General features: G+C 32.0%; 2 protein-coding genes across 2 annotated transcripts; one reads left to right on the top strand and one right to left on the bottom strand.

Moving 5' to 3' along the window:
- Positions 1-275: 275 nt before the first annotated feature.
- Positions 276-2,582, bottom strand: LOC141703380 (uncharacterized). Its single transcript, XM_074506910.1, has 5 exons — positions 2,090-2,582; positions 1,781-1,897; positions 1,290-1,591; positions 604-1,182; positions 276-464 (listed from the first exon to the last, which is right to left on the bottom strand). The coding sequence occupies exons 1-5, from the start codon at positions 2,580-2,582 to the stop codon at positions 276-278; spliced, it is 1,680 nt and encodes a 559-aa protein (XP_074363011.1).
- An 8,136-nt stretch (positions 2,583-10,718) lies between these two features.
- Positions 10,719-11,183, top strand: LOC141703379 (F-box protein PP2-B15-like). The gene has a single exon (XM_074506909.1). It carries the CDS (start codon positions 10,719-10,721, stop codon positions 11,181-11,183), a length of 465 nt encoding a protein of 154 aa, XP_074363010.1.
- Positions 11,184-11,361: the final 178 nt, after the last annotated feature.

The raw sequence follows: 11,361 nt of genomic DNA, 5'->3' as shown, positions 1-11,361 counted from the left end.
GTTTCGGGATTTTTTATAAAATTTTAAAACTATTTTTATAATTTTCTGAGTTTATTTTTGTGCAACTTGGTTCGTTAAAATTACGAATACGGGTCAAAAAATCAGGCAAGAAGGACACGTGTTTGATTTTCAGGCTGCGTGTCTCTCATTTTTATACGTGTTTACAATTGAGTGTTGGCATATAAAAAAATAGAAACAGAACTGGTAAATGATAAACATCCTCATCTCTTTCCTCACTCAATCTATCTCGCCTGTCTCTCTTTCTCTCTACAATCTCATCTCTCTCTTAAATCCCTTCTCTCTCCTGTTTTTCTTTCCTCTATTTTGCCCCTCCCCGTCCTCTCTGTTCGCCGCTCCTGTTTCATTTTTCCGGCCGCCTCTCCGGTGTTCAGGTTGCCGCCTTGGTTCGCTGTTTTTCCGGCTTGTTTCCCATTCGCAGTTGTGTAGTCAAGATAGTCCGAAACCTGCTTTCCAGCAACTAGGTTTCTAAATAATTATTGGTTTTAAACAAACCATACATTTACTGTAGTCAGGCATTCTGTGAGCTAACCAAACCTTTGTTGGAACAATTTTTGATTTTACCTTCCATAAAAATAATTTTACCTTTTCAGGCACCTTGTATTTCCAAATTTGTTCCCATTCATTGCCTTTCTCTACTTCACTGTTGATCAGTAGTTCATAAGCTACTCTAGTATTGTATGTATCCTTAACTGGTACCCAAATAATTCTGTCCTTTTTAGCAAAGAAGCTCACTGCATTTACTATATCTTCAAGCTCCTTCAGATCCTCTAATTCCCAAATTGTCAACTTCCTTTTCCAAAATACCTCACCACTCCTATCATAACAATCCCATAAGGTCTTAAAAATGTTTACTTCTTTCTGTTGTAACTTAGAAAGACTGTACAACCTAGGGAATCTTTCCATTATGGTTATATCTTTGTACCAAAGATCTTCCCAAAAAAGAGCTGAATCCCGATCAGCAACTTCCCATCTCATAGATCTAGGTCCAAAAAAACCAGATTCAGAGTGTTTAGCAACTGCCTTTATTATGCCCTGTACCATTATTAAGCATGATTTCTGTTTTCCTAGCAACTCTAACCCCTCACTCTGACCACAACCATACATGCCTCTTAACCATACATTCCATGCCATCTTTCTCTCAGCTTGCCATTTAAACCACCACTTACAAAGCAATAATGAGTTCCTAATCTGCAATGAACTCGGGCCTAATCCTCCTTGTTTCCTTGATTTGCATACTGAGCTCCAAGCTACTAAATGCATCTTTTTACCTTTCTCTTCTCCATCCCCTGAAGAGTTTCCCCAAAAAATTCCCTTCCAATTCTTTCTAGTTGATTACATACTCCTACCGGTACTTTGTGTAATGTAAACCAATAGATAGGTAAACTATCCAAAGTAGACTTAACCAAAGATAACCTCCCAGCTTGGTTCAAACTATCTCTCTTCCAGTTGGCTAATTTACTCCTAAACTTCTCCACCAATGGTTTCCAAAAAACTTTCTTTCTTGAGCTAACACCAATTTGACTCCCTAAATAAACCAAAGGCCAAGATCCTAATTTGCAACCCAACCTTTCTGCCATAAAATTAAGTTATGAATTTTGAATGTGACAGGAGTATATGCTACTTTTTTGGAAGTTCTTCTTCAAACCTGATAGCAACTGAAAATATTGTAATACTTTTTTTATTCCCAGAATGGATTTCTCATTTCCTTGTAAAAATACTAATGTATCATCAGCATACTGCAGATGAGTAATTTTCTTACCTTCCTTTCCCAACTGTAAGCCCTCAATGATTCCTTGCTCACTTGCTGCATTTAACATACTGCTTAGTACCTCTCCCGTTAAATTGAAAAAGCATGGGAGAAAGAGGGTCCCCTTGTCTAATACCATTAGACATGCTGAATTCTTTAGTAGGTGTACCATTAACCAGCACAGATATCCTTATTGACTTAAAAAAATCCTCCATCCACTTAATCCATCTGATCCCCAGGCCCAAACACTTTAGAGTTTGAACAAAAAACTCCAATTCACTGAGTCAAAAGCCTTCTCAAAATCCAATTTTAAGATCAAACCTTTATTCTTTGACTTCTTCATACTGTGGTAGACCTCATTTACTATGAAGATGCTTTCAGCAGCCCGCCTACCCTTTACAAAACCAAACTGATTTACCCCTACTAACTTATCATAAACTGTACTTAGCCTATTTGCCAACACCTTAGTTAAAATTTTAGCAACACTATTTATTAAGCTTATAGGTCTAAACTCACTTGGCTTATTTGGTACCCTGACCTTAGGAACCAGAGCTATGAATGAAGAATTAAAGCCTTTAGGAAGACATCCAGTATTAGCAAACCAATTAAACCCTTCCAACACTTTATCCTTCAGAAAAGGCCAAAACTCCTTAATATACTTCATGTTTAATCCATCTGGCCCAGGAGCTTTATCACTACTGAATGATTTCAATGCAATTATTATCTCCTCCATACAGAAATCTCTCTCCAAAAACAAAACTTCTTCCTTATTTAACCTCTTATCTATAAGTGACCCCACCTCCAAACATTCCATCTTTTTTGAATTGAATATAGCTGTAAAGTACTTGTAAAAAATCATTCTGACCTCCTGAGCTTCAGTTACAACCTTTCCATCCTACAACAATTCTATCAATTTTATTTCTGCATCTCCTTTTCTGAATCACTTTATTAAAAATTTTTGTATTTTTGTCCCCCTGCAGATTCTAATTATTCCTTTCTTTCTGCCTTAGCATTGAATCCCTTTTCCTATAACTATCAGCTAATTCTACTTGGCACCTAACAACTTCCTCCCCTCCAACATGACTACCATCTAAGCATTCCATTCTGTTTTCTAGCTCTTTAATCTTAATCTCTAGCTTATCCTTAGCTCCTTTGCACCATTGTTTCATTCCCAACTTAAATTTCTTTAACATAACTTGAATATTCACTTGCATTCTAGCTTCTTTACCTAGCTTCCAAAAATTTTCCATTTTGACCCTAACCTCTTCATCATACAACCACCAATTAAACACCCTAAAAGACACTGGATCATTCAGAATTTTACAAGCATACATCAACAAAGGTCTATGATCCGATATCATCCTATTAATTACCATAACTTCCCAGTTATCTCGAGCATACCAATTATCATTAACCAGAACTTTGTCTAACTTACTACACCTTCCAAAAGGACCAAACCAATTAAAACTTTCATTTATCAACCGAATCTCACGCAAATTATTATTCTTAATAAAATCTTTAAAACCCTGCACATATAATCTTCTATATGTGCAATTGACACTCTATTTTTCGTCCATAATACTATTAAAGTCCCCAAGCACACACACCAAATCATTTTCTGTGATAAGTAAGATTTTTGATATCTCATCCCAAAATTGCCTCTTACCTTTTAAGTTTAAAGGACCATGCACATTGACTATATGAAAAACTTCATCTGTTAAGATGCATTTGAGCTGAACCAACTGCCAAGTTTTTCCTAAAGCCGAGCCTAAATTTTTATAACACAAATTATCCAATGCTAAAATCAATCCCCCTGACAAACCTTCTGAATTCTGTATAAGCCATCCTACCTGACCACTGTCCCAAATGGATTTCTCCCAAAATTTCTTCCATTCCATACATTTTGTTTCCTGCAAACACAGTATATTAACTCTTCTAGATCTGATTATATCTTTAACCATTCTTCTCTTCACACCATTACACAACCCTCTACAATTCCAAGATATTATTCTTATATCTTTTACTGACATAATGGTTTACTTTTACTACAGTACAACTTCTTTATTACTTCAATCTTACAATTCTCCTTTTTGCAGCTGCTCTGCTATCCCAATAATAACTTTCTCTCTATCCCCTTACACCTTTAGCCCCATTTGTTCAGCACAATCTATTATTTCTCTAGCAGCTTCTTTCTTTTTTACCTCTTTGTTTCCTGACAAAGTCACAAAACTACCTCCAAACCCTAAATAAGGGCCTAACCTATTATTTCTCCCAAGATACTTCCTACATCCTAAATTAACACCTCCTTTCAAGTCAAAAGGATTGTTAAATTTTTTACCTTTCTTTTTAGCTCTACCCACTCCTTTGACTTTGAGCTTAACAATTTCATTACACAAAGTACCTTGTGAAGTACCAGTAAAAACAGCATACTCTAAACTATTAGACTTTTCCACTATGTTCTTTGTCTCTCAAGACTTCAGCTCACTTAAAGAATCCTTACTAGTTCATTTAGAGTTTGTTCTAACCACTTCTTCTGTAGCTTGACTATTTAACAAAACCAACATCCCCTCATGCACTTTTCCATCCACCTCCAACACCTCCACCCTTTTACCCAATTCAAGTTCCTGAAGAACACCTATATTTCCTTTCGAGTAGCCTTGACTCCCCTTACTTACTGCTACAGCTTTGGATTCCACAGTCTGACTAGTACTCACTTCCCTATCTACTTTTAAGTCCTTATCTTTTGACTCTATTCCACCATGCTCCTTCATAACTTTTGATATAATCCCTCCTTCAGATAAACTAATTGAACCCATTTTATTCTTCAGCTCCTTCCCATTTTCAATTTCAACAAATTTAATTAGATAAAGCTTTCCCTTCACTAATATATTCATGGACTCTTCAATCTTTTCCCTTCTTGTAGTAGATATACAAATGACTGGATTAAAAAACTCACTCTCATTATCTTTCTGATAGAACCAACTAATCCAATCCCCAACCATCTCGTATAGCCCTTCAAATTTTCTTCTAACCACACATTCATTGGGATCCCATAGCTTTGTAACCATACTGTCCTGGGAACAACCAGATCCTCATCTTTAAATTTTCTCAGACTCCTAAACTATTTCTCAAAAAGCTTATCTGCATATTCTTCCCACCCCTTGTCATGCATACTAGCTAATAAGAACTTTCGAGAAGTTAATCCCACTACATTGACCTGTTATATCCCTTCTCCTCATAAATTATTTTGCAACGAGCTCGCTGATTCATCAGTTCTTGAGAAAGTCACTTTGGTATCATATAAACCCTCCTCAACATCTTTATCTACTACTGCTTCAATATATTCAAACATTTCAACCCCCAACTCCTTCTCCTGATTTCCATTTTCATGCTTATTTCCAACCTCAGCATTCACTTTGACCACATCCTTCTTAATATTATTATAGTCATCCCTATTTCTTTTCTGATTTGACCCAACCACATTATTTTTGTACACCCTAAAACCTCCTTTTCCTTGATCTCTACTAACCTTTTTTCATTAAGACTCATACGAATATTAGATCCTAAACCCCCCTTTCCCTTCACATTAAGAATAATTGTAGCGGCTTCAAGCTCCGAAGTTGTCTTGACAAAACCATATTTTTTCCCTCTTTTGTCCCTTTTTCTAGGCAGAATTATATCCAAAATAACCCCTGAAACCCTCAAGCAATTCCAAATTTCCCTAGCTTTGCACTCTCCCGGGATATTATACGGAAAAATCGTGAAACTTGACTCCATTCTTGCTTTCCCTGCCTTTTTCTTCCTTTGCACCATTTGCCACTCCCCCTCATCCACAACTCTTTTGACATCCACCATCTTGTCTATCTCATTCTTTAATGCTTGCGCATAAGTCTTGACATTTCCCCTTTCCCCTTGAATTTTTCCTTCACTTCTACTCTTCTCCTTCCATTCCAACCCTCCCCTAGCTTTCAAGCTTCTCCAATGGATCTGATTTAAAGCTTCCGTTATTGCCTGTTTATCGCTTTCAAAAAAACTCTTACTTGTTTCCTTGTCTAGAATATCCTTGTATGCCCAAATGAAATGCTTAAGAATCTGCTCTCCAGCTTAACCTTCTTGCTTGTCTCAGCACTAAACCCCTTCTTAGCTACCTTCAACTCACCTTCCTTAGTCCCCTCATTTTGAAATTTTTTCCCGTTGGCAGCAACCCCATAGCTGTTAATCTTTGAGAGAGAAGACATTTTTTTGTTCAAGTTGTTAATCGTGATCGTCCAGAGTAAGCTGTTATTGAAATTAAAAAATTGGAAAATGTAAGATCAATCGAATCCGGCATAATAGTGTTTTTGCTCTATTAATCTAAGTTTAAAAAAATAATTTGCCATGTTGTTATACTTGTAAGTATATAGTGTGTACTAAATTTTAATTGGTAGAATTGTTTTATGATTTGATGTTTATCATTAGGTTAAAAAAATGGTGCAAAAAGAGATATTATAAATAATAATCTATAGACAAACACAAGTAAATATAAAATATTATAATTAGAGAAAATAAACTCACAAATTTGTAGAAATTACACTTAACAAGTTTTTTCTATCTTATTACAATAAACATAAAATTACTAGATCAAATATACATATTTGTAAATATTTTTTAGATAAACATACATATGTGTATATTTATTAAATCTTATAACTAAGATCTAAAAAAATAAACTTGAGATTGTTGCATATAAATATTAATAGAGTTCAAATTAAAACATAGTAATATTTAAAATTAATTATGTGGTTAGGTTTGGACTAAACATATAGTCATTGTTTTTTTAATTGAAGAACATTTGCACACTGCACGGATTTTAAATATTGTATTTTTCTTTAATATTTTACATCTATTAAATTACAATTTTCAAAGTAATTTTTTAAAAAAGTAAAACTTCTAGAGCAAAAGAAAAACATTATCTTACAATGTAAGGGGCGTGTCGTTTTTACAATAATGTTTATATCATAAATAGTCAACTATTTATTTTAATATTAACCATGACACAACTATTATTTTATTATTTAATGATTTTTTAACCTAAATTTTTTCTCCAAGCATTTTTTTATAATGATTTTTAAAAAACTCTCCAAGCAGTTTATGTATAATAGTTTAACATTTTTTAGAATCATAAGTTTCAAAAAATTTCAAAAATGTAACATCGACTTTGTTAATTCAACTAACATAAAAGTTTTCTTAATCGAAATTTAAGTACGAGATACAATTACGAAATGATATATTTTCGGTATAAAATTTTCACAAATAAATTTTGCATTTTATAATAATATTTCTTTTTTTAATAAATCATACAAATTTTAAATTTCTTATAATTTTTTAAATTTACAGAAAATCATTATTTTTCATATTTTTGTATATTGCAAAATCATTATTTGAAAAATCAATAGTTTTTAATACTTTTGATTATTGCAAGAAATTTACATGTGCGAAGCACCGGGAAGATTACTAGTTAAAATAATTTGTGAACATTTTATTTTCGAATGAGCTGTGTAGAAAGGTCATCAAAATTTTGGACCTTAAAAAATATGGGTCAAGAGAAGTCACTTATATGGACCTTGAGGGGGTCACACTTTTTATTATCCCTCCTTTTGGACCATATCTGGTCACCTAGTTTAGGTATCGGCCCGTTTAGCTTAAATCTAGAAACATCTAAACCTTTCTGGTAGGTAGAGTAAAGATAATAAAAAACAAATTATTTCATTACAATGAACTTTAGGACAGATTTGGGGAAGAAAATCATAAATCACAAAAGAACTAAGATTGAGCACCTTAAGGAGAATTACCTATCGTTAATATTATCATTCACATCACCCAAGGATACATGTAGAGCTTCAGGTGTTTCAAAATTGAGGGCTGCCAGTGATTGGGATGAGTTATGGAACAAATTTTTACCACCTGATATTAATCAAATTCTCAGGAGATCAATCTCCACCTTGACTTACACCACTAAAAAACAACTTTATTTTTTTCTCTGTGACTATGCTATCCTCCTGGACTATGGCAATGTGGTAATTCTCTCAATTATTTCTCGATTTTATTATTTGTTTACTAACTTTATTTTGGTGTATTGTTTTTAATATTTAATATTTAACATTTTGATATATTTTTATGTTTTTATATCCTTGTCTATTAATTGTATTTCAATTAAGATAGTTTTTTTTTAAATATTAGATCCAGTATTTTTTCTCTTAATATAAGTTTTAATTAAAATAGTTATATGTGTTTATTTTATATGTATGTAAAATAATAATAATTATTAAATATAATTTCAATAATTATTTCATTAATGTAAAGTTTTGTAATAAGGTTTTTAAAAATAAAATAGGTATACTAAAGATTTAAAGATGTATTACTGTTAGAAAAGATTATAAATAAAAATTAAATATGTGTTTAATTAACATTAAGATACTTATACATATTTTAATTAAAATATGATTATAAAATAATTGTTCCCCGTGAAAATTAGTTTTAAAATATAAAATATTATTTTCTTTAATATTTATTTGGGATTCCATTATTGGTATTTAATTAAGTGCTTATCATATGTCAAAGTTGGAAAATAATATATAGAAACAACTGAATGAAAGCTAAGATTATTCTTTTTAAGACTGGGATGGGATGACCAAAGTTTACCATGTGTATTACTCCATATATTTAAATTTTCTCATATATTTAAATTTATTCCCTGTCATTTTTGCATTTTACATATTATAGATGTACCCTGATTAATGTAAGGACATAAAAATTTAAATATTTCTTTATTTGTAATTAATGTTCTAAATTGACATATTTTCTTCAATTTCTCCATTAAAAAAATTAGTGTTTAGATGAATTATTTGTAACTATATGATTATTTATAACTATATGATTGGGAGTAAAGATTGGATAGTTGACAACCAAAAATTTACAATAATTTATCCAAAAATTATAAATAAGTATTAGAAGTTAGAACTATTCATGATAATTTTTGAATTACTTATGTATTTATATCATGATAAAAGAGAATGGTTCATAATCTTTTATTTAAATTGTCTAATTACTTGATCTCATTATTGTTCTAACAGAGTTTTTGGTTTGATAAAGGAAGGGGAAAAAATGTTTAATGGTAGCTGCTAGGCAGCTTGCCATTGTTCCTTGGTGGTGGCTGTGGTTATATGATAGTAACTCAAGATATGTCAATAATTATTGTTGCATTATTTACATACATGCAAATGTACATTTTGCTAAATACTAATCTGGTTCTAGCTACAAATACTTGTGTATCACTCTATATAATCATAGTAACTTTGTTATAAGTATTTTCTTTCTAGTATGACAAACTAATAAGTGTGGGAATTATGGTCAATGGTTGTAGCAAGAGGATTCACTATAGTTGGGAAGTGTTAGCTTGTGTGTTGAGTTGTACAATAAAGTATTATATTTTCTGCATAACTCAATTGAAAAGAAGCATTTAGGTATCAGGGTGACAAGACAAATTAAGGGGTTGTTTAGAGTCACAACCCACAATACCAAATTTTTTAAAAATTATGTATATATTATAAATTTTGCTTAATATTTTGATAAAAGATGTTATTAAAAGTATAAAATGGAATGCTTTTTTTGAAAATAAAGTAGCAAAACAATATTATGAAGGGTATTTTTCAAAATATTCACATTTTTGTCTATTAATAATAACATTTTAATAACAAAATTTTGAGCTAAGACCAAACCTTTTTGTTAAAATTTGCAATCTCTTTAGGTATTGGCTTTTTTGGGCAAAAAAATAACAGAAAATAGTAAAATAGTAATGCTAATAAAGGTGATTAAATACAGCATTATGCATATTTATTTCCTATATGAATGCAAATAAGAAGTCTATATTACATGTAGCCTATTACCTTAAATAATTTGAACAACTTCAACTCACCAGTCACACCCAACAAGCTAATTACAATTTAAAGATAAATCTAAACAATTTTATTTTAACTATTCTCGGTCTTCATTCGTGAATTCAAGTCAATTTTATGAAATGCAGGTCACATGACATTATCTTGTAAAGGATGTAAATCACTTTAGAAAATTACTGTTAAAAAGGATAGTATTGATAGAGAAAGTGTTAGTTCACAAAATAAATCTTTATTAATATTTTTGATATGCACATATTTTGATATTTAATATTTTATAATATTATTGATATACAAATATTTTATGAAAAAATAATATTTTAGATGTGTTTTAATAGTAGCATTAAAACTGCAAGGTCGTATTTTTTCAAAAGCATACTTCCTCCACCTTTTTGGTAAAAACACTTTTCTAATGAACAGATTTTAAAATTTTAATAAAATAGGATTTGAGCTAATTTTGAGCATAGTTTTGTGTGCAACAACTCCAAATTAGGGGTGTAATCGAGTTGAGCCGAGTCCTAGACTGTGGCTCGGCTCGAACTCAATAAAAATAGTTCAGGTTCGAGCTTTGAACTCGACCGGGCTTTTAATTTCAAGTAAAAAGTTCGGTAGGCTCGAGTTCGGTTTAAAAACTCGAATTTATTTCACTAAATATTAATAAAAATTTGAAATAGGATGGTTCGGGTCAAGTTCGATTAAATAATAAATAAATAATATATAAAAAATATAAAAATATTTTTATAATAAAAAAACTGAAAATAATAGGGACTCAATAAGGCTCGACCCTTACGAGCCGAGTAATCGGAAGTTCGAACTCGACTTGGTTACAAATTTGAAAAACTTGAGCTCGAACTCGTGCTCGGCTCGATTAATTCCTAGCCGAATTGGAATTTTTCACGAGCCGAGTTTGAGTTACTCACGAACAGTTTGACTAGTTTACACGTACTCCGAACGCATGGTAAGTGATGAATATGATTAAAGCCGTCCTCTCATCGCATGTATCATGTATTCATGCCTCAATGTATTATCATGTGAACAGATTTTCAGAGGAGGTTGATGTACTTGACAAGGGGCGGTGTGTTGATATTCGTGGAAAAATGAAAATTGGAATGTTGTCTCCTCACACCACGTATGAAACATATCTTGTCTTTAAAATATATGAGGATGCCTGCGGACTTGATTCGGCAAAGACATCCATTAGATTTGTTAATGAAAGAGAGGAGGTGCCTGATGATGAAGCTAGCACAGGTTATCCTGATCTAAGAACATCTGCACACAACATTGAGCAACGAAATGGAGAGCTTAGTCGGTGGAGGAAGGACGAATGGATGGAGATTAAGATCGCAGAGTTTGAGACTGGTGCAAGAGATGATGATGATGAGGTGGAGACGCGATTTATGTCAACTGATACAAATGTACTCAAGGCTGGCCTTATCGTACAAGGTTTCGAGTTTAGGCCTAAACAACCCATGGCAGTTGTTTAATGAATTTATCTGTTGGCATGCTTTATTTTGTCTTTAAAAAAAATTTTCATGTAATATGAATTATCTGTTATTTGAAGGATGTTGATGAATTATGTTTTATGTAAAATTTAAGGGTTTTAAGACATTGTTGTTTGTATTATGGTGTGTCCAATTTTAAGGCCCATATCATAACCGAATA

Source organism: Apium graveolens, unplaced genomic scaffold (assembly GCF_009905375.1).
Source record: "Apium graveolens cultivar Ventura unplaced genomic scaffold, ASM990537v1 ctg6595, whole genome shotgun sequence".
In the NCBI taxonomy this organism is placed as follows: Eukaryota; Viridiplantae; Streptophyta; class Magnoliopsida; order Apiales; family Apiaceae; genus Apium; species Apium graveolens.
The sequence above is the reverse complement of the archived record's forward strand: the minus strand, read 5'-3'. Positions and strand labels throughout refer to the sequence as shown.